Raw genomic sequence first — 27,780 nt, forward strand, 5'->3', positions numbered from 1 at the left:
TCATAGCGACCCTATGAAGGAGAGTCCTCAGCGCTTGGATGTCTTTCATCCTCTCTCCAGGTTCATAGGGTTTCCGGAGGCAATCTATTACAGAAGTGGATGCCACTCCTCCTTCCAAGCTTGTTTTAGTCAGGGAGCGCCACCCTACTCTCTTGTCCACATTGGGTAACCAACCATTAATGCATTTGACACATCATATGGAGCTACTATTTTTTTACTATTATTATTTGTGTGTGTGTGTGTGTAGATTGGTCCTCCTTCTCCACCAGAGCATCTGGTGGATTTGAACTGCGTACCTCTGGGATTGGGAACTACTACATTTTTTTTAAAAAAAGTCTATTGTTTATAGCCATCTGAATTGTTTACAGCTTTTATCTACTAGAAAAAAAGGTGATTTGAACATTTTTGTACATGTTTTTAGTGAACATATTTGTTCACTTCTGTTCACTGAAATTACATTGTTGGATCATGTAGTTAAGTTTCAGAGTTTTCTCAAAGTAGTTGTTCAGATTGCACTTTCACCAGGAATGTCTGATCCTTGCTATACTTTGTATCCCTACCAAATCTTGCTTTTGCCACTATGTACTTTTGATCACTCTTCCTATTATTTATTTTTTTCTTTCCTTTAAAGGTTTTATGCTTCTGGCAGGCCGAGTCAGGAAACAGGAGGAGGTTGATGTGATTCAACAAGTCCTTGAAAAACATTTTAAGAAAAAACTGTGTCCTCATTCTCTTTTCTCCAAAGAAAATGTCCAAAAATTGCTAGGTTAGTAGACCATAACTTGCAGTAATGAATGACTCAATTTGCAGTAAAACTTAAATCTTAGTATTTATTTTTACATTGCATAGGAAATTTATCTACTTCTACACTGGAGTCCAAGTTCAACCATATTGTGTGGACTGAGAGTATGCGGAGAATGGCCATGCTCGTGGGAAGAGCATTAGAATTTGGTGAACCAGTACTACTTGTTGGAGACACAGGGTAAAATTCTGTGATAGCTTCTGAGGATGTTCAGCTCCACTACAATAACATTATAGTTCAGTTACATACCTGAAGGAGAATTCACTAGAAATCATTCTTTGCCATTTCTGTTCCTTTTCTTACATTCTTCTTTATATTTTATTTCTTCTTACTTCCATTCCTCCAACTTCAGACTAGATTTCTCTTTTCTGCAAAAGAATGATTTCTTGTGCTATTACCATTAAGAGAGTTTTTTGTTTAGTTCTTTTTGACATTAAAATTCACCTTTAGGTATGTGGAAAAGAGCAGATGAGCAAATATTTCTTGAAACATACCTTAGTGATTGTTAGTAGAATTAGAGAAGATGGGATTAGTATTTACCATTTTTGGAAAAAGAACATGTTGCATGCTGATATTTTGAGGAAGGATCCTCAGAGGTGGGTTCAGGGGTCCAGGTTGGTCAGAGTTGCCTTTTGTTTCAGTGAGGCTTACACAGTGCCTCAGTTCTTTAGCTCACTGTGGTATTTGTGGATGTGTATTTGGAGCACCTCTGATTTGTTAAACAGATGTGTTTCTGTAACAGGTGTGGAAAAACTACTATCTGTCAGCTGTTTGCAGCATTGACAAATCAGAAATTATACTCCGTCAACTGTCACTTACATATGGAGACATCGGACTTCTTAGGGGGGCTGCGGCCAGTGAGACAGAAACCAAAGGAAAAGGTTTGTTATGTAATTGATGGCAATGTGATCCTTCATTTATTTTGGGGTTTTTTAAAATTATTGAACATTTCCCCCCCCACCACTGAATAGTACACTCCTTGTTTCAGATTGTAGTCATACATTTACTGCCTAATCATATATTCCTTTCAGACAGTTCTTCCCCTCATTTGTTCTGTTGCAGAGTTCATTATCTGTCCACATAGTTTCCATTGTCTCCCCAACACCTCCATGTATATCCTGTTTTATTACAGCTGTGTAGTGCAGTGTTTGTCCTTTTTGTGAGTGAGATACTTCACTCAACATAATGTCCTCCAGGCTCCTCCACGTTGTGTAATGTTTTATAAGTTTACTGTTTTCCAGTGCTGGCTAATATTCCATTGTGTGAATGTACCATAGTTTTTTGTTCCATTCATTTATTTATGGGTCCTCAGGTCGCTTCCATCATTTGCTGTTGTGAATAATGCAGCAGTAAATATGGGTGTGCATACATCTGTTTTTCAGTCATAGGTCTGATTTCTTTAGGGTATATTCCCAGTATTGGAATTGCTGGGTCAAATGGTATTTCTACTTCCTGCTTTTTGAGAAAGCACCTGACTACCTTCCATAGTGGCTGTACCACTTTGCATTCTTACCTGCAGTGAATAAGAGTTCTAATCTCTTCATGACCTCACCAGCTTTTGTTGTTTGATGATCTTTCATTTAAAGAAATTTAGTTTTCTATGTGTATAAGTCAGTTGGGAAATTAATCATAATAGGACATCTGGGTTCTAGGTTCTAGTTTGATTATGTATATGTTTACAAAGGACCTTTGACGGCATCTTGGCCCACAGGTCTGGGTCCTGTTTAGATTTCTTTCCTTTTTCCTACAGATTACCTCTAGTTGATACCACCTGTCAATCTGTGTATTGTCTTATGGATCCATTTGCACTTTAATTTTGCCTCCCATTATTTTCTTTAATTGTAGGAAGAAAATGACACACGACTCTTTGAGTGGCATGATGGGCCTCTAGTTCTGGCCATCAAGGAGGATGGCTTTTTCCTCTTGGATGAGATCTCACTGGCTGATGACTCTGTCTTGGAAAGACTAAATAGGTATATATGCTTAAGAGCATAAATTGTTCTCTAGATGATAATTCTCTTGCGTAGTAATTCTTCTTATTAGATCTTTAAAAAATGACCTACTTGGCTTTCCCCCCCTTTACCCTTTTGCTATTCAGAGCTTACTTAAACGATAGGAGTAATTTAAAAGTCTCATTTTAGGCAAATTATATGCCACCTTTTTTTGTTTTTTAGAAGAACTAAAAGCAGGATTGTCTTATAGTTATAACTAAGAACCTTAGCTCAGCATGAAACTTGATATGTCATGTATTTTTCTGTTACGATATAATTTGCCTATCAAAATCTGCTTATTTTAGATAAACAATTTAATGAGTTTTTTTCAAAATAAATTTACCGAGCCACTAAAAACCATTTTTAGATCATTTTATCATTGATTTTTAACTCAGCTCTGGGCAACTAATAATCTACATTTCTTCAGATTTGCTTTTTCTGGATATTTCATATAAATAACCACTAGTATCACACTTTGTTCACTTTGCATGTCGAATATGTCGATATTTCATAGTACTGTCATATATCAATATTTATACCTTTTTGTTCCTCATAGTGAATATTGCATATCCCATGTACCCATTAGTAGTATTAGAGTTATTTCCACTCTTTGGCTATTATGAATAATACTGGTATGAGCGAGATGACTCATTTCTTAAACAAATGTCTTAATAGAGCGTAAGTGGGGAAAAGTGTTCTTTTTCTTGTGGCAAAAAGATATTTGGGATAATGAGTCATTTTAAAATTTTTGGTAAGAAATTATTAACTGGAATGGAAGCTTAGCAGAGGAGATACCTTTTTCCCTTTTTGAAAGAACATTGTGTTCTGCACAATGGAATACTGGAACTTTATTTAATCTTCAAAGTGTCTTTAATTTTTCTGTTTTTTAGTGTCCTTGAAGTGGAAAAGTCTCTGGTGTTAGCTGAAAAAGGCAGTCTAGAGGATACAGATAATGAGGTAGAGCTGTTGACTGCTGGAAAAAAATTCCGTATCTTAGCAACCATGAACCCTGGGGGTGACTTTGGCAAAAAAGAGGTAATAACTGCTTTTTGAACCTCATTTTTTTTCTGATTTTTGTCTTCTTCAAACTGGCACCTATAAGTATGGTATATAACCATGATTTAGAATTTTATATTGCATGAAAGTTAAAAATCTAGGTATTTAAGCATCATTATGAAATGTCTGCAAATCTTAATTTACTGAATGTTGTTGTTGTTGTTGTTGTTATGTGCCATTGAGGTGCCTGCGATCCTGTGTACAGCAGCCCTGAAGCCTGCCTTGTCCTGAGCCAGTCTGATGAATTCTGACACACCAACCCCCATTGCCCCTGTTACTGTATCAGTCCATCTTATGCGGGTCTTCCTCTCCTGCACTGTCCCTCCACCCTTCCAAGCATGATGTCCTTTTACTAGAACCAATCTTTTCTGGCCATGTATCCAAAGTATGTGAGATGGAGCTTCAAAATGCTACCCTCCAAGGAGAAATTTGGTTTCACTCTCTCCAAGACAGACTTACTTGTTTTCATGGCAGTCCGTGGTATGTTGAAAACTCTTCTCCAGTACCACACCTCAAAGGCATCAACTCTTCTCCTGTCATCCTTAGTCATTGTCCAGCTCTCTGATGCATAGCAAGTAATTGTGGACTATGGCCTGGATTAGGTGCACCTTAGTCTCTAGACTGATGTTGTTGCTTATTATTGGATCATATATATTCATTCAGAGTTAATTCTGACAGATAAACATTTCTTTATTTGACTTTTCACTTTTTGTACATGGCTTAAATGAAAGTATTTCAGTCACTTTGCTTAGTCTTTTCATTAGATTACCTCTGTTGTTGAGTACCATTGGAGTTGGAGTCATAGCTGACCCTCCAGTAGGTTTTCAAAGGCAGTAAATCGCATGAGAGGAGATTGCCCATCTTTCTCTCACAGAGCAGCTGGCGGATCCATGTACCATTGTGTTGGCTGCGCAGTTCCTTTTACCACTCAGCCACCAGCGCTCCCTAGATTACCTATGAGCCATGTGAAAAAGGTGTCATTCTAATTATACAGATGATAAAAGTTTGAACAAAAATTTGTATTCTAGCTCTACTCCTGAGGTGTGCTTCTTTAAATAAGGAGTGATTTTAAAGTGATTGATAAATAGCAAAACAAACTTCACAGCCAGAAACTTTCTGGTTTTACAGTGAGAGCATACTTATTCTCATAAAAGTTACATGGATCACTCCTAGATTCTTGGTATAGAGTAATGGTAATAACTACTTTTTTCCATCATTTATTTGACCCCCTACAATGGGCCAGGACCAGTCAGTGCTTGTATTCAGGAATACAAGTCTTACTGAAAGTTTGAGTCTTACCCATTCCCAGCTGTGGTGTTCAGTAACCTACTTCCTCTGCTTAGTAAACAGAAACAAAAAAGAAAGTAGTTTGGTTAAGTAAAGGTCAGAAAGCAGCTTATTGTGCTTATAGGCATATTTAGATCCAGATAGAAATCCATAATCCTCTGACTTTCAGGCTTATGAAATCTCTGGGTGGAGATGTCAATACTATGTATAAGATGACTTGTCTGAACATAGTTAACGGATAATGAGAAAAGAAGGGTTAATCTTGAATGGAGAAGGCATTTAAGATTCTTTTTGTAACTAAACGTTGGGGCTGTTGGGAATGTAGATAAAATATTAAGGGCCTGATTTTGCTTGGTCAGGAGTCCTTGGATGATACAAACATTTAAAGTACTTTTCACAGTAAGAGTGGAGGCTTGCGTTGTGGTTTTTGTTTTTTTTTTTCCAGAGACACTACAGAAACTGCATAAAACTACGTAAAAATACTAACTCTTAGTGAGCTCTGATGGCCTAGTGGCAAGAAGCTACACTGCAATCCTAGAGGTGTGCAGATTGAATCCACCAGATGCTCTGCTGAAGGAGGAGGAACAATCTCCTCCTATAACAGTCAAATCCTATTTGATGGTACACACACAAAAAATAATAAAATTTAAAAAAAATACCAACTCTTAGGGGAGCTCTGGTGGCCTAGTGGCAAGAAGCTACACTGCAATCCCAGAGATATGTGGTTCAAATCCACCAGATGCTCTGCCAGAGAAGGAGGGGCAATCTCCTCCTGTACCAGTCAGATCTGATTTGACGGTACACACACACAAAATAATAAAATAAAATAAAAGAACAAAAAAAAAATCAACTCCTAAAAAAACTGTTTCTGAGTATAGTTCTGCACATACACACATGAGATTGCCATAAGTTAGCATCAGTGTGACGGGAAGTGGATTTTTCTTCCTCAGTAGTGCTGGTAGACTGGTTATCAGTGTACTTTAACATGATTTTATGAGAAAGAAAGAGAATGTATAGTTTTAAACTCACAATGTATAATCAGGCTAATTGGAAGTTAGTAATACCTTCAAAAGATCTGATTTCAATATATGTTCAATTTCTTGACAGATTAGCTAAATTTTTTATTAAGACAAAAATTATCAACCTTTACCTTCAGGAAAGTTACTTTTTAGGTTTTTCTCTATTTTCCAAGCAGAGGAAAGGTGAATACTAAATACCCCATTTGGCAATGAGTAAGATAGGCATTCACTAGGTCTTGGATGCCTGAATACAAACACAGGTCCTTTTAAAGGAGGCTGAGTAAATGATGGAGAAAAGCAGTTGTTACCAAAAAGCTGAGAATCTGCTGTCTACAGCCTGAAAAATAGTCTCAGAGGCAGGAGGGGGTAGCAGAAAGTTTAATATATATCTATGTGTAAGAGGTTTTACTCTGGAATAGCTTGCCCCTGAAACCCTATGAACCTGGAGAAAGGACGAAAGTTAGACCGGTGCCCAGGTCTTTCATTCATAGGGTCCCTATGAGTCGCCTCCTGCTTGACGGCACTTAACAACAACAGCAATGACAACCACGACAGCATAGAGAGAGGTCAGTTGTCCTAGTGGACAGAAAGTCATGCTCTCAAGCCAAAGGTGGGTGACTCTAATCCGCAGCCCTCAAGCCTTCCTTTACTTGTTTTTGGTGAAACACCCTTGTAGGTCGTATTTCCCTGGTATGTCCACTTGCTGTACTAAGGTAACTCATGGTTGTTGTAAAGCCGAACACTGTGACATTGATGTGTCAAATGCGAGAATGGTTACCCATGGTGGACAGTGTTTGGTGGAGCTCCCCAATTAAAACAAGCTTGGAAGCAGGAGTGGCATCGACTTCTGAAATAGCTTGCCTCTGGAATAGTTTGCCTCTGGAAACCCTATGAACCTGGAGAAAGGACGAAAAGTTAGACTAGTGCCCAGGTCTTTTGTTCATAGGGTTGTTATGAGTCGCCTCCGACTAGATGGTACTTAACAACAACAACAACATGTATAAGAGGTAGGGGTTACGGCTTCCACATCTGCCTCCCCACTTTAAATACTGTTGTTGGCAGCTTATACAGGAGAGACATACACACACAGCAGAATTTTTACTATGTTTTCTCTTGTCCATGCAATTTGGTCAACTGTCATATCCCACTGATCTGGATATCACTATCCCTGTGTTGTGAGTAGTTCGACACTATCTTGTTTAGGGGACATATACCTTGGTTGATACTACCACTATCCTTCAACTTTTGAAGAAAAGTTGTTGTAGGCACAGGAACGGGCAACCAAAAAGGGATCTTAGGAGGCAACTTAGCTCCTTATTCTAAATTTCATAAGTAAATGGTAAAGTTCAACAAAAAGAATTTAGCCATGAATACCTGAGTGCCAATGGGAAAGAGCAGAAAGGGGGTTTTAAGAGAAGCTTAAAGGAGTTTGATAAGAAAGTTACTACCATTACTTCTAAGTTAGAAGAAAGCATTAATACATTACTATAGAGTAGAAAAGGTCAGTCATTGCTGTGGATTCTGAGCTGACTCATAGCTGACTCTTCAGCAGGTTTTCAGAGGCTGTACATCGCACAGGAGGTTACCCATCTCTCTCCCTTAAGAGCATCTGGTAAATTTTCACTGCCTGCCTTTGCACTGGCAGTACCACCCCTTACCCACTAAGCCACCAGAACTCCCTATTATGAAATGTTCATATTCTATTATTTTATTCATTTGTTGCTCGTGGGCTAATCATTCCATGCTTATGTCATTGTAAAATATGATCAGAATTAACTGACCTAGGAGAAGGAAAAGAGCAAACTAGGCAGAGAGCAATAGCCCCATGGTTGGAGAAGCTAAGCAGTTCTTTCTTGTACAAGGTGTAAATGTATATCCCTCCTTAAAATTGTATTCCTTTGTGTCACATAAATGAAGTAATATCCTACTTCATACCCTCTTTGCCTGTGGGAAGATGGGTATCTGTTTGCACTGAAGCATTGGTTATATGGCTCAGAGTAAAGGAAGAGTTCAAATTTAGATGTCACCTACTGTAACTGTAATCCTGCTTTCACTCAATAGGACGTTGAAGGTCTGTACATCAGCTCTAGAGGGGTGGTGATGCCAACTTGGATATATCATAGGGGTTAATGGATGATGTATGTAAGAGCCCAGATGGTCTCCAACAAATGAAGTCTAGTCTCTAACGAATAAGAGAAGCATCTTGAACTTCCCAGATTCAGAGCTAACATTGTTTCAAAGAGATTATTTTCTACACTCACTCTGTACATTTTAAACTCAAATAAGAATCTGTATTCCTTGTAGCTGTCTCCTGCATTAAGAAATCGGTTTACTGAAATATGGTGTCCTCAAAGTACAAGCCGTGAAGATTTGATTCAGATTATTAATCAAAATCTTCGTCCAGGGTTGTCTCTTGGCCAGATAGATCATAAAGGTAAGAATTTTTAGGTGGTTGTAATATATTGAGCATAAGCACCGTGTCATTGGTTATAACATTATGTAGATAGGGAGTTTTATAGGGAAGAAGTGAGGAAGTGAACAGACCAAAATATATATATATGGAAAAGATGGCAATAGGATGATACTTCCTATTAAAATGTCCTTCATATCAGTTCTTTTACTGAGGTAATTAAGTTCTTATTATTTTCTCTTTAGGACTCTTTGTATGAGGTGTACAGGCAGTCCTTGGATTACAAACACTTAATTGTTCAACTGTATTTATGAGCCACCCCTTTTATTCATTTTCATTAACAGTCATAAAGTTGATTCTGACTCAGTGACCATGCAGGGAGTTTACAGTGCTGTAAATCTTTCAAACCCAAAGAAAGAGGAGATGACTCATTTTTGCCTTTGGAGCTTCTAGTAGATTGAAGCTACAAGGGATGGCTGAACCTTTGGGTTAGCAGCACAGCTTGCTGTTGACTACATCATCAAAGCTCTTTAACCCTTTTATGGGTACATTGTATTAAAAAGGAGCCATATTGGCTTATTAATGTTGGTACATGCTGCCAAGTTGGTTATGACTCATAGCAACCTTAGGAAGAATGGCTCTGCACTTTGCTCTATCCTGAGCCAGCCGCATCATAGTTTTCAAGACTAAATCTTGACAGAAGCTGTCAATCTTTCTCCTCCAGAATCACTAGTGAGTTTGAACCTCTGGAAATGCTTGACCTTTTGGTTTGCAGAACAGCATTCTGCAGACTAATAAATTGCTCAAATTTAAACATAACTTGTGAATTCTCCTACTTGTTAAATTCTTCCTGATACCTGAATTAAAAAAGAATAAGAGTAAGTGCCACTGAAAAAGTTGTTTCCCATTTTAGTAAATCAGTTAAAAATACTATACATTATGTATATTTTTAAAAATTATTGTGCTCCACCTTCAGAATTTTAACTGAATATGAACCAAGCTAGTCCTTTATTTATTTAGAGTTATTTTCAATACCTCCTCTTAGTCTGTAATTTTCAAGTGAATTCTTTCCTCCCTTCACCTATGTGTCATGTTGAAAATGTAATAGAAGTTGTGGACCCCTCCCACCTTCTTAAAAAATTACTTGTTCACAAAAATTTACATATGTTTTCAAGATGTGTGGACTCCATTTTGGTAATTTAAAGGTCCTAGGTTAAAAAATCATATTTTGAGATCTCTCACAGCAAGTACTTTTGCTTTGTTAGGGATTGACATAGCTGAGGTGATGCTGGATTTCATTGACTGGCTAACCCACCAAGAGTTTGGCCGAAGGTGTGTGGTCAGTATCAGAGATATCCTATCCTGGGTTCACTTCATGAATATAATGGGTGAAGAAGCTGCCTTGAAAAGGCCTGAGGCCATCTCTACTGTGACGTCTTTTGTCCATGCTGCGTGCCTGGTGTATATAGATGGAATAGGTTCAGGTATGTTGTCTGATCACTGGTGGGAGTAAGCGGTGGGGTGGAGGATTGGTTGGAAAGAAGAGCAAGACTAGGCTTCTACCTCAGGTATTTTACAGAACCAGGTGGTAAGTACAAAAAATATTATGCCTGAACTTCTCATAGCTTATAAATCAGGTAATTAGTAAACATAAAACAATGATAGGAATTAAAGGAAGGCTATTAAGAATGATTTTGCTTCTAAAGTACAGGCTTCAGTATATGACTGAGTGGTCATATTTACAGTTACAACTCATATAACAATTTCTAGGTTAATGGATATGAGTTATTTAATTTCCCTTAAGTTTATTATCATTTTATGAAATAGTATTTTTAAGTTATGTATTTTCATCCATAAAGAGTAGAAATAGAAACCAAATGGCTGATAATACTACATTAATTAACTGTTTCCAAGTTAATTTATCATGGAATTGTTGGAATAATTTCTGAATATGCTAGTGACCTGATTATATGAAAACTTTAGGGGTCAGTCTTTTTTTCTAGAACTATTTAGACTAGATGTATTTATCTGTAATTCTGATTGGCCTTATTTTCCTCAGGAAACTTCTGCTTAATGATTATGATATTTGGTGGTAAATGAGGGAGTGGTTCTTTCTCTTTTAGGGATAACATCATCTGGATTTGGTACAGCCCTTCTGGCTCGCAAAGAATGTCTGAAATTTCTAAGCCAGAAGCTTTCCAAGATAGTCCGACTTACAGAGTGTCAGAAAAATGACTTGAAGATTTACGACAGGCTCCAGGCCAAAGAATTCACTGGAATAGATAACCTTTGGGGAATCCATCCTTTTTTTATACCAAGGGGTAAGCATGATTATAGATCAATAATGATCCTCTTCCCTTAGGTAAAAATATTTGACTGCTACTGTGACTTTAGTTTTAAGAGTGCCAATCACAGTAATGATTTTTTTAACTTATCTAATTTGAATCTGACCTGTAATAATTGCCCAGATGATTCATAACTACCTTGTAAAAATAAAGGAAAAAGTCATCTTTAACCTATGAATAAATACTATTGTAAGAATGCATTTATTTGTTAACTTGTTAGGTCTTCATGTCAGAACTTTCCATAGCATTGAATCCATTTATCTGTAGGCTAAGAATTTGCCTAAAAAAGGTCTGTCCACCCAAAATTTGTCATAACTACAGTCCTACATCCTCTATAAATAAAAGCAAAATTAAAAACCAGAGTTTGTGACTACTTTATCAGTCATGTAGCCTGGCATTCATAGGTGCCCAGAAAATGTGTGTTGGTTGAATAGTCAAATGGAAATATGGTTGTCTAGGGGACAGTGACCTTAAATTCTAATGTCTATTATTCACTAAGTTTGCCTCCAGGAAATCTTTTAGTGAGAAATTTCAGTTAGCTATCATGTAAAGCCGGGAACTTTGGTGGTATAGTCTGTATAAGGTTGTGATACTAACCCAAATGCCGGAGCATCTTGGCAGTTTAAATCCACCAGCTGCCCCAAGGGAGGAAGAGGAGCAGTCTCTTCCCAGACAATTTACATACAGCCTTGGAAACCCACTGGAGATCAGCTTTGAGTAGGACTAGTGCAGAAGACAGTGACAAAGAGGGAGAAAAGTTGTCTAAACTTGAATTTTTCAGATTGTTACTCCGATACCAGGGTCATCTGTTATCTGTCTTTTTCTTCTTCTCTACATTAAAAATGCTTTCATGGGGAGGGAGGAAGGTGTATATCAATGAATGAATGAAAACCAAGCTGTTTTATAATTTCTCACTAAAATCACAATTTTTTTTTTTAAAAAGGAAAAATTTATTTGATGACCTAAGACATAAGGGGTGCAGTGGCTGTTACTATATATCATCAGTAGTGAACAAAACTAACCAAGATTCCTGACCTAATGGTGCATTGCCCCTTCCTCTCACGTAGTTCAAACCTCAATCCCTTTTCTCCAGTGACCTCCTTATCTGCATGGAACCTGCATAATCAACCTTTAGATCCTTATCTGCATGGAACCTGCATAATCAACCTTTAGATCACTTCTCTACACTACTGTGATACTATTCAATACACATGTAGGAACTATATCAGGGGCCTGGGACTGGGGTAATCTTTATTACTGTTTCAAGGCTGAGATGGTAGAAGTTATTTTAGACTCACATCTCCCAAACTGGTCGACCAAAAGGTTCTTCTAAGAGAGATAATGACACCGATATTAGGCCCTTTGATACTCTTATCATTAGTTTTCTATTTAGATTGTCTTTGTGGCCTGAAGGCCTTGGGTATAATTATTTATATAAAAATTACATGATCTGTACACCTAGCTTATATCTTAATTTTTATAAATGACATAAGTCCATGAAGTGATTGGACTTAGTGCTTGCAGTTAGATCTGTGTACACGTATATAGGTATTCCACAATGATTAGAGATGAATATTAGGTATAACTGAAGAAAAATGGGACTATGGCTAGTTCCATAAAGCATTTTGTAGGTCTCAGCATGAGGGAGTGTTAAAATAGATGCTTAGCATTTTTACTGCAGTTGGTAAATTATCAGCATCTTCTGTTGACATGGAAATGCAGTTTGATGTTATTGAACTTACATATGATTTTTCTTTATGTTTAAGGACCTGTCCTTCACAGGAATAATACTGCTGACTATGCACTCAGTGCTTGCACTACAGCTATGAATGCACAGAGACTTTTACGAGCTACAAAACTGAATAAACCTATTCTCCTGGAAGGCTCCCCTGGAGTGGGGAAGACCAGTTTGGTGGGAGCATTAGCAAAAGCATCAGGCAACACTCTTGTTCGAATCAACTTGTCAGAGCAGACGGTAAGTTTAATCATCCTCTAGCTCATGGGATAGATATAATATTGTTAAGTAACATTGAGTTGGAGCTGACCCTCCGTTGTGTTTTCAGAGGTTGTAAATTGCATGGAGGAGATTGCGCATCTTTCTCACATGAAAGAGCTGGTGGATTTTAACTGCATGCATGCCTTTTAGATGATGGTGCAACTTCTTACCATGAAGTCACCTGAGCTCTCTTAGGGATGTTGTTGTTGTTAGGTGCCGTCGAGTCGTAGATGACTCATAGCGACCCTATGAACGAACAGCCTGAGCAGTGTTTGTACATAGAGTTTACGGAGGCAAGCCATTTTGGAAGTGGATGCCACTCCTGCTTCCAGGCTTTCTCTTAGGGATAGATATGTATAGGGATAGATAATAATGTTTTTGTCTATAACACAGAATTTGCTAATCAGAAATGCTTATTAGATTGTCAGTACCCCAAATACTGTATACAGTTATAAAAATCATAGTTGTTTTTGTGTATTGTAGAGTCTGAACCAATCAATAGCTGATCCTCTGGCTGTTTTCAGAGGCAGTTAATTACAAAGAAGGATATTACCCATCCTTCTCCTGTGGAGCAGCTGGTGTCTTTGAACCGCATGCCTTCAAGATTGCAGTGCAGCTTCTTACCTCTAGGCCACCAGAGCTCCTGGAAAGATCATAATAGCCTTACAAATTAATTCTACCTTGAGGGTCATAAATCACAAACACCTGTAATTTTATTATTTTGAAGTATGTTTTCTTTTGGGGAAAAAAATGACCCACCTCATTATTTACTGTCATATAATCTCACTCGAGCTTTTTCCTTTTAAAAAAATTTGTAGAAATGAAGTGATAAATCTCAAGAAAATATAGTATAGCCATGTTATGAGACAGAGCTGAGACTATGGGAGTGAGACCTGACTACTTTTAGTTTTTGGTTGTTTTAAAAATATCACCAATTAATTCCTTAATGCAGCCATGGTTGTCCAGCACTGATTTGTCTTTTTTTTTTAGTGTAATAAGGAAGTATAACAAGATAAATACCTAAGTATTTATCATTTGTATGTAGAATTTTGGGTTGGTTAGTTTTTTTGTGTGTTTTGTTGACTTTCCTATTTCCCTACTCAAAGGACATCACAGACCTATTTGGAGCAGATCTTCCTGTTGAAGGTGGCAAGGGAGGCGAGTTTTCCTGGCGTGATGGCCCTCTATTGGCGGCTCTGAAGGCAGGCCATTGGATTGTGTTAGATGAGGTAAGAGATCCATCTTGCCGGTGATGATCACATGAGGGAGTTTTACTTCTTTTTGTAACTATGTTAACTAACTTTAAGCTTCTTTCCTGAAGTTAACACTTTTTTTCTTAGTATTCCTTTGCTTTTGTGTATCAAGTAAAATAAAACACATTAACTTTCATTTCCTTATAGCTTAACCTGGCTTCACAGTCTGTTTTGGAAGGGCTTAATGCTTGTTTCGACCATCGAGGGGAAATCTTTGTTCCAGAATTAGGAATGAGTTTTCAAGTACAGCATGAGAAGACAAAGATTTTTGGGTGTCAGAATCCATTCAGACAAGGAGGCGGAAGGAAGGGCTTGCCCAGGTCTTTTCTTAACAGATTCACTCAGGTAAGATTTGCTGTTTCCATTCAGATGAAAGATGCTGTTTGAGAGCACATTAGACTGCTTGTTCCGATGAGGGAGTCATTTTATGGATCAGTTTTATGTTCTTCTTTTTGGTTTCATGTCTTTGTGTGGTAATTCTTTATGGAACTTCTTTCCTGACTTCAGTCACTGGCTTAAAATGTTATTTTGTCAGCTGAAAGAAAGTGAAATCTTCCCCTTACAGAATTCTGTTATTATTGCACTCAGTGATGTACACCAATGTATGAACTTTAATAGAGCTATGTCGTCTCTCAGAACGTAAAAAAAGTCCCAAACATTAAAAAAACAAAGCGTTTGAGTTCTAAAGAGTGAGAACAGAAAACTCAATAAAGAAATTTAAAAAAAAATCTGTATTTCCAGTACTAAAAGAAATTATTAATAAATTGTGGTATTTTCCCCTCTCAGCCTTTATTTTAGAGGAGTATTTCTTTTTTTTCCCCCTTTCATTTTATTTGTGTGTGTGTGTATACCGTCAAATCATATCTGACTGGTACAGGAGGAGATTGTTCCTCCTTCTCCAGCAGAGCATCTGGTGGATTTGAACTGTGCACCTCTGGAATTGCAGTACACCTTCTTGCCACTAGGCCACCAGAGTGAGTTCACCTAGAAGAGTATTTCTATGTGCATGTTTTGTACTTTGTCTTTAACAGTTTTTCTTTTTTAAAAAAAAATATTAAAAAAAAAATTATTCCCCACCAGATGCTCTGCTGGAAAAGGAGTAATAATCTCCTCCTGTACCTGTCAGATCTGATTTGACGGTACACACACACACAAATAATAATTAAAAAAAAATAATATCCCCTAACTCTTGCAGGGAGAGGAAGGTGATAATTTATTTTGTGAATTATTTAGATTTTGAAATATTTTTGTTGGTTCTTTTAATCATTGGTCATTAATTTTTATAAAAATATCTGGACAATACTGAATTTTAGTAGTCACTCTTAGCTCTTTAATTTCTCTATCGTTTGATAATTAAGAGTATGCAGGGTCTTTTTTTAAGGGGGAAAAAACCCCCACCAAACCAAAATGGAAGTTAATAATAAAAAAAGATATGCATAACTTTAAAATAACATAATCTTTTGAAATTTCCTATATACTGTATAAAGTGAACACAGTGTTCACGCTAACATATGCTCAGCTTTTCAATTTTTGAAAAGTTTCACGATAAAATTATCTTTAAAATATTTGGTGGATTTGAACCAGACACCTCTGGAACTGCAGTGCAGCTTCTTGCCACTAGGCCACCAGAGCTCCCTAAGAAAAGAAATTTCTATTGTGGAACAAAATACATATTTTGCTGGATTATTACTACTTGAGTGCGAAATAAAAATCTCATATGAAATGTCATGGTTATTTTTTGATATTTGATTAAGAGGGAACAAAAATGGAAATTCTTCATTTCTTTTCCTCTAAATTTTATAGGTCTTTGTGGATCCACTTACAGTCATTGACATGGAATTTATCGCCAGTACCTTATTTCCAGCCATTGATAAAAATATTGTTAAGAAAATGGTTGCTTTCAATAACCAAGTGAGTCCTTACTTGTATTAATTCCTCTTTATTTTCCTGACTATATTTATGCCAGCATTATTTTAAAAAGAGTAGTCTCAAATTATTTATCTCTCTGACTTAAGATAAATCAACACAGTTTTAATATATGGCAAGCTTCTTACTTGGAGGTTTCAGTAATCAGTACTGTATTGTATATTCTAATTTAATGCTTACAAGGAATTCTTGACATTTAGAAATCTAGTTTAAGAGAGTGCAGCATCTAAATCTTTAAGCCTGTTAAATTCTGTTTCAGATTACATTTGCATTTGTAGTATATAGATTGTAAACGCAGGGCTTGGCAGTGAGAAAGATTTCCCAATTAGAGTACTTTCTTTCTAGATTGATCATGAAGTGACTGTTGAGAAGAAATGGGGACAAAAAGGAGGACCTTGGGAATTCAACCTCAGGGACCTTTTCCGATGGTGCCAGTTGATGCTGGTTGACCAGTCCCCTGGGTGTTATGATCCTGCTCAACATGTGTTTTTGGTCTATGGGGAAAGAATGAGAACCAAGGGAGACAAAGAAAAGGTGAGTTTCACCCTCTGCTTTGTGCTGTTTCCATCATTCACCACTCACTCACATACTCACTCATTGTCATTGAGTGTGGGCCCACTCAGAGCTGACCCTCCATTGTTTTCCTAAAGCTGAAAATTTTGTAGGAAAAATTTACACATTTTTCTACTGTGGAGCCACAAACTCTTAGATTTTTCCATGGTCAGAGGTAGAAAATAGGAGGAGATGGACAGATGATACTGCTTGATTGAAAAAAGGTGAGAAGGGAAGTTATGTTTTTAAGCAAATGCCAAATTACAATATACAACAGAAGTATGTTGTTAATAGTTGCCATTCAGTCAATGTCTCATGACAGCCCTGTGTAGATTCAGAAAACCTCCACAGGGTTTTCAAGACTCATTGAGCTTTTGGAAGCAGTTTTTCTGCTTTTTCATGGTGCCTCTGTGTGGGGGTTGAAAGTTCTGTCTTTCAGCTAGTGGAATAATTAACTTCCTGTAGAACCCACAGACTCTGTAGAAAATATAATGGGAAATTAAAATATTCCTTACTAATAAATGCAATATGATACATTAATACCTAAAAAAACAAGACTGATTCACACAATTTTCTTTGTTGTATTTAAAATTTTGTCTGACTAAATGTGCACTAGAGCTGTATATAACTGTCAAGATTTCTTTTTAATTGCATGTATAAATCACAGTAAGTCACAATCCTGGGAACTCACAAATCATAGGTGCCAGAACCAGCCTTCTGACCAAGGACCTTCTTCATTTTGTTTAGTGTTCCTTTTATTGCACTACAGCCATTTAAAAACTAATTTCTTAAAATAGGAATTTGCTCATTAGAAGTAGAATCCTCCTAGTTCAAGTGAGATAATGTGGTTAGCCAGTTGCATGAATGATTTTCATATACTTTGCATTCTGCTACATTCAGCCTGGAATTTGTTTTATGTTTGATAAGAGCCTAACCATATTTAATCATATTTATCAGTTATTACCTACAAGTGACCTTCAGTCTCTATAATAGGAGAAAAGCATGCATGTTTTAACATTTTGTTGAGATGTGATTTAAATGCTGTCACCTAGTACTTTAATTTGTTAATTATTAATATTAATTGTGGTTAGATAGTGGCCATTTGTTAGGAAATTAATGTTAATCAGGATATTGATTCCTATAGAATTACTTCCCCAATTCAGAGTTACTATAATTTATGTACTAAGTTTTTACTCAGGAAAAAATTGTCATAAAGGGAACATTTCAAATAATGGAAATAGAAAGACTATAAGAGTTACAAAGTTTTGGATGAAGTGAATCTGAGTTTATAATACGAAATAAACCTGACTAGATTATGAAATTACTTCAAGTTTTATCACTGTAGTTGCTCCTGGTGGCCTTGTTTGTAGGAAGTTATGCTCATAACCCAAAGGCTACACATCTCTGCTGGTTTGAATCCACCACCTGCACTGAAGGATTAAGATGAACACTTTCCTCACATGCTATTTATAGCCACAGAATGGTCAGTTACAGCTGGAGGATCAGTTCTTAGTTAGCTCTGACTCAACAGCAGTGAGAAAGGAAAAGAAAGAAAGAAAAAAAAGTAGATAATGGGAAGAATAGAATGTGCCCTTAAAGAAGAACATATGTTCTGGACCCAGAGGTAAATACTGAATGCATATTCCTCCGATCTGGTTTTAGTCTCATAGTCATTGTTTGGCATTGATTATAATTTTACCTTTTTAAAAATTTTCATCCTGATTTTAGTACAGTTTATATTAATGGAAATATTAATGGTAATATAACTGGTATTTTTTAGACCACAGTTTTGAAAGTCTGTGTAAATTTGTTTTGGGTGGCGCTACTTTTTCCTACTGCCACAGGAAATGAATTTTGTTCTTTCTCTACCACCCCATATCCCTGCTTTTTGTCACCTCCTAGACTCTAGGGAAATTCAAATAGGAAATAGGGTTAATAGGAGGTTTTCTAACAGTATTCCCACTATTAAGAGGGACAACTATATATGAATAATTGGCTAGAGTTAGAGAGCTAACTTTGGTTTTTATCTCCATATAAATATTAGGGAGGATATAATGGTGTTTTGGATGGTAGAATTGTTTAGATTAAAAATGACATTTCTATCATGTGCAAATTTAAAATTTATGAATGAGGCTAACCATATAAAAAAGAAATGTTAACTTTTTTGCAGAGCATTTAAGGATCAAAATTAATATATTAAATTTATAAACTCTCATTGTGCTTCATATTACTTCTTTTTAAATGATAAATGATGCCAGCAGTTTTCATCTCTAGATTTTTTTCATCCCTCCATTTGCCTTAGTGTCCATGTCTTCATTTAGCCTGTGGTTAACATATTCTCACTTGAGTCTCAAATAGTTTAGAAATGTGTGAAATACACAGTTCTTGACCTGAATTTTCTTTCATTCTGAAGAATTAAATAAATGTAGCCTACTTTTTTATAATAGAAATTTCAAAAGAAAAAAGGCATTTTTAGCTAGAGAATATTGTGAGTCACAGTATGTATATTTCCTAGAAGTATTCACTATGAGAATTTTTACTAAGAATTTGATGGAATGATTTACGTTTTGATTAGTAATCATATTCCTTTAGGTCATTGCTGTATTCAAGGATATATTTGGCTCAGATTCCAGGCCATATATGGGAACCAGACTGTTTCACATCACTCCCTATGATGTGCAGGTAAGGAGATGAATAGAGTCATACATATTCTTTAAAGATATTTTATGGCCTCTTCCTCTCTTACTACCAGACACACTTGTGAACTCTCATTGACATGTCTTTTCAGCTGGGCTACTCAGTTCTTAGCCGTGGCAACTATGCTCCTCACCCATGCCACCGACCCCTGTCACTCCTGCACCAGTCATTACAGTCCCTGGAGTCGATCATGAAGTGTGTTCAGATGAGTTGGATGGTCATCCTTGTGGGTCCAGCTTCTGTGGGCAAGACCAGTCTAGTGCAGCTTCTGGCACACCTTACTGGTCACACCTTAAAGATAATGCCTATGAACAGTGCAATGGACACTACTGAGCTTTTGGGTGGATTTGAGCAGGTAAAGTCTACTTTTAATTTATCAGGAAAAATATTATAAACCCCGTTGGTCTGTTGGGGATTCTTTTGTATTGGTGGTGATTTCTTTGACTCTGACCAAAGACTGATGAATTCATGCACTCTGGAAATTGCAGGTTGATCTTATACGTCCTTGGAGGCAACTTCTCGAGAAGGTGGAAGGCACCATAAGGACATTGTTAAGGGATAGCCTCCTTATTAGTGCTGATGATGCAGAAGTCGTGCTACGAGCCTGGAGTCACTTCCTTCTGACATATAAGCCCAAATGTCTTGGAGAAGGTGGTAAAGGTATCACGATGGAGATTGTAAATAAGCTGGAAGCAGTATTATTACTGATGCAGCGACTTAACAATAAAATCAACTCATACTCCAAGGCAGGTATGTGTATTAGATTTTGCATAGCAGACAGCAGACAATGTTAATTTGTAAGAATCATATTTATAAATTAAATGCCTCTAGCTTTGAAAAAGAATTTAATGATTAATAATTAAAATTTAGAAATCTTTGGGTTAAAATGTAGAGAAGTGGCAGTAAACTATTCAGAATTGGCGAGCCTAAAGAGTTAAAACAGGAATAAAATTGTGCCTTAAATTTGATGGTTCATTTTGTGTCATTTGTGTATAAAACTTAGTTTTTAATCGACTTTTACAAATATTTTGAGGGATTGAGAACATTTTAGATTGTAGGAGTCTAAACTGATCATGAAGCTGTTTATTTGTATAGTAATTGGAAGTTGTAAGTAATTATGTATCGCAAGCAGTTAACATATGCAGTATAACATTGCTGGCTAAGAAGGATCATGCTCTGGGGATGCAGGGTAGTGAAGTTTTACAGTTAAAAAATGCCCACAGGTTCATTCTGTCATGCTAACTACCAGTTTGTTCTTTACACTCTGGTGATAAAAACCCAAGGGGGCTCTAGAAATTGCTCAGCTTATGTGTTCCAGATTTACAACTGTAGAAGCCTATGGGGGAATTCTGCATGGTCACTAGAAGTGGGAATTCGTATGATGGCAGTGGGGTTCTAGTTTCTGAACTTCACCTATTATGTGCATACTGCAGATTACTGTTTTGACCAAAGTCTCCAGGGACCCTTATCCAGAATTTAAAGAGTTCTTTGTTCAGTTGCTGGTTCCTCATATTAGCTGTCTCAACCTCACTGGACTGCAGTCTGTTTCCTCAACTCAGTGAGAGTTGTAGCGTATTCTTAGATTCTTATTCCCAGCTCTCGGTCTAAGAGCGGCCTCCAGAGTAGAGGAAAATCATTATCCTTAGACACCCTTAGCCAGTACCATAATATGGCTTAACCTTCCAGGTTTCTTTTCCTTCGGGAACTACACCCTGTTGCTCAGGATCTGAAAGCATTTTTTTCCTATTATTTGCCCTGCTTTCTAATTGCTAATAGTGGGCCATTAAATCTGATCCTCACTATTCCGTCATACCTATGAGAAACAGTATTACTTTATGACATGAAAAACTGTCATAAAACTTATTTCCAAGGGAAAAAAGCATTTGTAAAATTTCCAAGTAACAGCTATATGAGCAGAAATCCAGTTTAACAGCATTGATTTCACATTATGCATTTATATATTACAAGTCTAGAAGTAGGTACATCCTCCTCCATCTGAGAAACTGAAATGTGGGAAACTTAATTTACCTTTTCCATCCCCTAAATGTGAGCTGTAAGTAACAGGCTATTAATTCTGTAATCTATTATGAATTATTTTCTGCCCTGAAACCTAATAATAGAATGTTTAAACAAAAATAAAACTCTCTTATTTCCTCTATATGAAACTTTAAAACAAAACTTTGCCAAAAATTTGTAATGTTCCTTAATAAACTCCTTTTTTTGTATTGACTTGGTTTGAAATTAAGTGCAGTGAGTGGTGATTCTTGCTTACAACATTTCAGATTTTGCTAAACTTGTGGAAGAGTTCCGAAACTTTGGATTAAAGCTTATGCAGTCAGCCAGTGGCCATAGCCATGGAACATTTGAATGGATCGACAGCATGTTGGTTCGAGCCCTCAAGTCCGGAGACTGGCTTCTGATGGACAATGTTAACTTCTGCAAGTAAGAATCTTATAGGCACTCATGAGTAGGTTAGACAGATTTTGAGTCATGCTCGTCAATGTAGAAATTCATAGTATTTTTAACTCACTGCTTTTCTTAACTGGAAACATTGGGAGCTACATTCTGCAGTTTCTTCCAATGCTGAAGTGAATGTTGGCAAAATGGTATTATTTTTCAAAAAAGAGCCTTTGAATTAGGGTCTTTTTAATGTTAATCTCTTACTTTCGTAATCTCGCATTTATTAAGGGTCATTTTTTACTGGAGATTATGTGAAAAAGGATTCTCTGACACATGGCTGGCAGGCATTTAGTAAGTGTGTACCAATGGTGGCACATACCACCATTCATCCTAAAGAAAGTAAAGGGCACACAGCCTGCGAGCTTAGCATGGAACTATTCCATGTCAGATAAGGACTCTTGCCGTTTTCTTCTGAATGTTTCAGATCAAAATCCAATTACCTGTAGTTGTAATGAGATTTGGATATAAGAGAAGGAAATAAGTCCAAGTATCTTTCATTTTAGTGTTTAACAAATATTTTACGTATTTACTGAATATGAAACTGAGGTGACTGAGTATGAAACTCAGGTGATGTGTTTTGGGAGGTTTAAAATGAATAAAGGAAGAACCTATACCAGAAAAGGGATCCCAATTCCATGTGTGAGTGATTTGAAAGGAAATGACTGCTAGAGTATGTTCAATATAATAGGCCAACCTGTTCACATTTGCACTTACTCATATTTATTTTTTTTAAACCAACACCACTTACTCTTGTAGCCCATCAGTGCTGGATCGCTTGAATGCTTTACTTGAACCTGGAGGTGTCCTCACAATGAGTGAGAGGGGAATGGTGGATGGAACCACTCCAACTATAACACCAAATCCCAATTTCAGGTATTTATACTTTTAAATGTCTTCTGAGAATCTGACAGCTTCCGTGGGTGAGTATTCAAAAGGACCTTCTTCTTATACCGTGTCATAATCATGCTCAGCCATTCATTGATTTAGTTAATTTATTCAAGATTTGCAAAAGCATTTAACTGTGTGGATCATAACAAATTATGGCTAATATTAAGAAGAGGAATCTTAGAACACTTAATTGTGCTCATGTGAAACCTATACTTAGACCAAGAGACTGTTGTGTAAACAGAACAAGGGGATAAATGCATTGTTTAAAATGAAGAAGGTTTGTATCCAGGTTTTTTCCTTTCCTTATACCTATTCAATATGCATGCTGAGAGACCTGTGCCTTGGAATAAAAATGAGAAGAAAAATGTATGCTGAGCAAATTACTCAAGCACCTAGACTCTATGAGGAGAAAAATGGCATCAGGATTAGAGGAAGACTCATCAGTAGCATTCTCTATGCACATGACACAGCCTTGCTTGCTGAAAGTATGAGGAACTTGACTTTCTTTAGAAGATCAATATGGATTACATCTCAGTATCAAGAAAACAAAAATTCTCACCACTGGACCAATAGGCAACTTCATGATAGATAGAAAATGGATCCACAATGAATACACTTGGTACCAGTAGTCAGGAGATCAGATGTATTGCACTGGGAAAGTCTGTAGTCAGGGATCTTTCCAAATTATTAAGGAGCAATGATGTCAGTTTTAGGACTAAGGTATGCATAATTCAGGCCATGGTCTTTTCCATCACTTGTTGTGCTGCTCTGGAGAGTTGGATAGTGAATAAAGATGACCAAATTGTTTAGTTGATGCCTTTAAACGGTGGTGTTGGAGAAGAGTATTAAATATTCCATGGACTTCCAAAAGAAAAAACAGATATGTCTTGGAGAGGTACAGCCAGAGTGATCCTTAAAAGGCAAGGATAATGAAGCTTCATCTCACATGCTTTGGACATGTTGCTTGTTAATTGTTAAATGTCATCGAGTCGAGTATGACTCATAGCGACCTTATGAACAAAAGATCTGAGTCCTTTTCTATTACATCTTCATTTCTCTAATGTTCATAGAGTTTCCAGAGGTATGTTGTTTAGGAAGTGGATGCCAGTCCTGCTTCCAAGCCTGTCTTAGTCTGGGAGCTCTACCAAACACTGTCCATGATGAATAAACATTATGGCATTTGACACAGTGTTCAGTATCGCGGCAACCCCAGGTTATTTCAGTATAGCAAACTGAAAGACCAGGGCTATACCAGGTAGAATAATGTTCTTCCCAAACACAATTCATTAGGGCCCTAATGACTTTTAAATACTAAAGCCTGCCCACCAGGTTCTAATTAAACATGAGGCTTCCAGCCCACAGCTGATTGTTAGCTAAATCCAAGTGACTAGTCAGCTCACACGTGATTGTGAATGAGATAATTTAGTCAGAGAAGTGGGACTTGGCAGGAATGTTATTGAATGGGAAAAATGGTAACACCTGGATTTTTGGCTTGAGTGAATGCAGGTGCCATTCAGTAAGAAAAGACCGACAGAGAAGAAATTACTGTCAGTGGAGAGTCAGCACTTCTGCTTTGGATTTAGTATGAGATGTCAGGTAACAGGGTAGAAATGAGTATATGAAGTAGTTGCTTAATAGTCAGACCTCTTTTTGCTCTCCATAGTTGAGTTAAAATTATGAATAACAATTATATTATTTGAGGGAATAATAGCACTAGAAGCACATTTAATAAATAATACATCTAAGTCTAAGAAAATAGGTTTAGAGAATTTGCTATACCAGTGTACTTTGTAAATAGACTGTAGAACACAGATACGGTAGCCAACTTTTAGTTCGTGATGTCTCTTTAATAAAGCACCTGAAATTAAGCCACATAAGATTTATCTTCACTCATTGTTCCTCAGTACCATTTCTTTACTGGATTTAAATTATTTTTTTTCTTTGCTATGCTACTAGGCTTTTTCTGTCAATGGATCCTGTTCATGGAGAAATATCCCGAGCGATGAGAAATCGTGGGCTCGAGATCTACATTTCAGGAGAATGGGATGGAAATAGTCCAGACGACCTAGATCTGAAAGTTCTGCTGCACAGCCTTGGGTTGGTGGGGGATAGTGTGTGTGACACCCTCTTGGCTCTACACATGGAGACCCGAAGAACTGTTGTAGGTGAGCATCTTGACTTTTTTTGTGGTCTTAGTCCTGTAGCAGTTGATGTTACTCAGTTTGACTACTGGTTCAGGAGTTCTTATATGTAGTGTTCAGAGAATATTTTTCTGGGAAAGCATGTTGAAAATATAGATGTCTAGCTACTTTTCCTCCTATTGATTGGATTTAACGGGTCTGAGTGAAGCGTGGGAGTTCAGTGTTTGAAAGAAACTCTTCATAAATAGCATACATAGACTATCAAATATAATGGAAACTGCACATCAACAAAGGGTAAGCTAGAGTAGGGCCTCCTAAAAATTAAATCCGTGTGTGTGTGAGAGAGAGAGAGGAAAAACTTCTCCAAAAGAATAAAATGAAAATCTACAAATTGGGGAGAAAATATTTGGCAATGAGATATCTGATAAGAGACTCAAGTCTAAAATTTGTAGAAAATTCCATCTAGCACCTCAACATGAAAAAGACAATCCATATATAGAAAGTGCAGAGGACATGCTTAGATACGTTCAGATATTCAACAAACACATCAAGAAATTCTCAAGATCATTAACTATCAGAGAAGTACAAATGAGATATCTTACTCTAATAAAAATAGTGATGCTTAATAAGGCATTAAATAACAAATACTAGCAGGGATGTGGAGAGATTGGAACTCTCGTATTCAAGTGGGAGAGACAAAATGGTATAGCATCTATGGAAAGCAGTTTGACATTTCCTTATTAGAAAGTTGGGAATAGAAATAGCATTTGATTTAGCAATCTCACTACTAAATATATATTTCAAAGAAATAAGAAATGCAACACAAACTTGCACGTCTACATTAATATCTATTACAGCATTATTTACAATATTGAAGAATTGGAACCTACCCACGTGCTCATAAGCAGACAGGTGGCTAAAGAAACTGGTCCATTTACATATGAGAGCATTATGAGTCACTAAAAGAAGATTAAGAATTTTTGAAATACTGCATAGCCTGGATGAAACAAAAACAATTCATGCCACGTGACACAAAAGGATAGTTATAGTATAGGACCACTAATATAAAATGCTGTGGAAAGGTTTGCACACAGAAGCAATCAAGATGAAAAGGAGGGAGAGGACAGCAAAAAAAAAATCCACCAAAATGCATGCTCAGATCCATCTAAAATCCATTTATTTAGAAATCACTCTTATTAAGTTTTTTTTAAAAGACATCTCACTGTGCTAACCAAATTTGAGAGAGACTTAAAAAATAAGCTCCTCAATTAATTTTCCTGTCTGTGTCAGAGGGATCCCACAATGAGGATTATAAGGTTTATTCCTAATTTTCATGATTCAGGGCTGTCATTGAACCTTGGGAAAGTGAAATAAAGAAACAGCTTTGAATTGTTTAAAACAGAAAAGTGTGATTGTCAAATGTTGGGAAATATAAGAAAGAGCAAGTTTGTAAAGCATAGATGTTCTAAAACCACAGTTTGGGTGGGGTTGAAGAAAACATTTGATCTGAAGGTAAAATTTATCCATGTTATTATTTTGCCCAATTTAATTGTTCATAGATAGTTTCTTTAAAAATTCATTTCACTCAAGGATATACACAGCAAAGCATACACAAATTTCTGCGTGCACAATTCAGTGATATTTGATTGTATACTTCAAGTTATGCAACCATTCATCATCTTTTTCTGAGTGTTTTTTTTTCTCCTTCTTTAATATAAACTCACTGCCCTCTACGGTTCCCATCTCATCTCTTGAGTTGTCAGCTTGATCTCATATAGATAGTTCTTAACAGAACATAAAACTCAGGGCAGATACTTTTTGCAAAATAAGTAAGCTAGATTAAACAATATTAAGCTAGACTGAGGTAAACTGTTTGACTTTGGGAAGGCTTTGGAAGCCGTTTTTTTGGTCTAAGGTGTAAAGATTATCTCAAGGCAAGAGTTTCAGTAGTGTAATTTTTTTTTGTCTTATAGGTTCTCAAACATCATCTGTGTCCACTCTGATTCAGACAGCCATACTTATTGTTCAGTATCTACAACGAGGCTTGAGTTTGGATAGAGCCTTTTCCGAGGCATGTTGGGAAGTATATGTCTGTTCGCAGCATTCACCAGCAAATCGGAAGGTACTGTGAAGTTTGCAGCAGCTATTTAAGTAGTGATAAATTAACTTATTCACTAGAAGAAAACACTTTTTCTGGACAGCGGCTTTAATGGTCTAAGAAAATTAACTATTACAGTGTGCTTATATGAGTTCTGGTATCTGGGGATTTATTTTCTTGAAAAATAGCTTAAGTGCAAAAATACTTCTTTCATGAAGAAATTTGTATTTCTCACCAAAAAAAGTAGAACTTCATTCGTGGTGTTACATATTGAAGAATGTGTATGAGGGTTGTTGTGAGGTGGCCACATGCTGTTGTTTGCTCTTGAGGTGATCACAGAGGGCATGGAAAACTATTCTATGTTTTGATAAGAGCAGTTATATTTTGGTGTATGTTTTTTGTCTCCAACCAGCTTGTACAGGACTTGCTGGAGAAACATGTTTCTTCCCTGAAAGCACATGAAACTTGGGGTAACTCCATTCTTGCCATGGGGCTTTGGCCAGATTCTCTGCCCTCAGCTCTCTTTGCTACTGAAGACTCCCACCTCTCTGTAGTCCGAAGTGATGGACAGATACTAGCATATTGCCTAAATAGGATGAGCCTGAAAACCAGCAGCTGGTTAAGGTCAGTGGGAACTTGTGCTTCGCTGTATGTGTGATGTGCCTCAATGGGTTTTTCTTTTGCTAGTAATAGCGAAGACCTAACATGATCAATAAGATTGCATGTTCCATTATTATCAAGCTGTTAAAATTTACTATTAGGTGTGACTCTTTACTTATTAAATGTATATTTTAATTCTCTTTGAAGAGAACTTACCATTTTTTTCCTCCTTTTTCCCTCTGATTGCATATTTGTAAAA

General features: G+C 36.8%; 1 protein-coding gene across 1 annotated transcript in view; it reads left to right on the top strand.

Annotated features, from left to right (window-relative positions):
* Window positions 1-27,780, top strand: part of MDN1 (MDN1, midasin homolog (yeast)) — a 177,239-nt gene that overhangs the window by 52,477 nt on the left and 96,982 nt on the right. Inside the window, exons 28-48 of the mRNA XM_006881247.1 lie at window positions 632-766; window positions 850-982; window positions 1,545-1,683; window positions 2,648-2,775; window positions 3,684-3,828; window positions 8,460-8,589; window positions 9,831-10,049; window positions 10,689-10,886; window positions 12,677-12,885; window positions 14,013-14,135; window positions 14,307-14,504; window positions 15,963-16,070; window positions 16,431-16,619; window positions 19,230-19,319; window positions 19,426-19,689; window positions 19,823-20,084; window positions 21,617-21,776; window positions 22,551-22,667; window positions 24,639-24,847; window positions 26,797-26,945; window positions 27,334-27,545. Of these exons, the coding sequence (XP_006881309.1) occupies window positions 632-766; window positions 850-982; window positions 1,545-1,683; window positions 2,648-2,775; window positions 3,684-3,828; window positions 8,460-8,589; window positions 9,831-10,049; window positions 10,689-10,886; window positions 12,677-12,885; window positions 14,013-14,135; window positions 14,307-14,504; window positions 15,963-16,070; window positions 16,431-16,619; window positions 19,230-19,319; window positions 19,426-19,689; window positions 19,823-20,084; window positions 21,617-21,776; window positions 22,551-22,667; window positions 24,639-24,847; window positions 26,797-26,945; window positions 27,334-27,545 (3,517 nt within the window). The remainder of the gene's footprint in view (window positions 1-631; window positions 767-849; window positions 983-1,544; window positions 1,684-2,647; window positions 2,776-3,683; window positions 3,829-8,459; window positions 8,590-9,830; window positions 10,050-10,688; window positions 10,887-12,676; window positions 12,886-14,012; window positions 14,136-14,306; window positions 14,505-15,962; window positions 16,071-16,430; window positions 16,620-19,229; window positions 19,320-19,425; window positions 19,690-19,822; window positions 20,085-21,616; window positions 21,777-22,550; window positions 22,668-24,638; window positions 24,848-26,796; window positions 26,946-27,333; window positions 27,546-27,780) is intronic.

This window comes from Elephantulus edwardii, unplaced genomic scaffold, assembly GCF_000299155.1.
Source record: "Elephantulus edwardii isolate Elephantulus edwardi_28Jun2011 unplaced genomic scaffold, EleEdw1.0 scaffold00013, whole genome shotgun sequence".
NCBI classification, from domain to species: domain Eukaryota; kingdom Metazoa; phylum Chordata; class Mammalia; order Macroscelidea; family Macroscelididae; genus Elephantulus; species Elephantulus edwardii.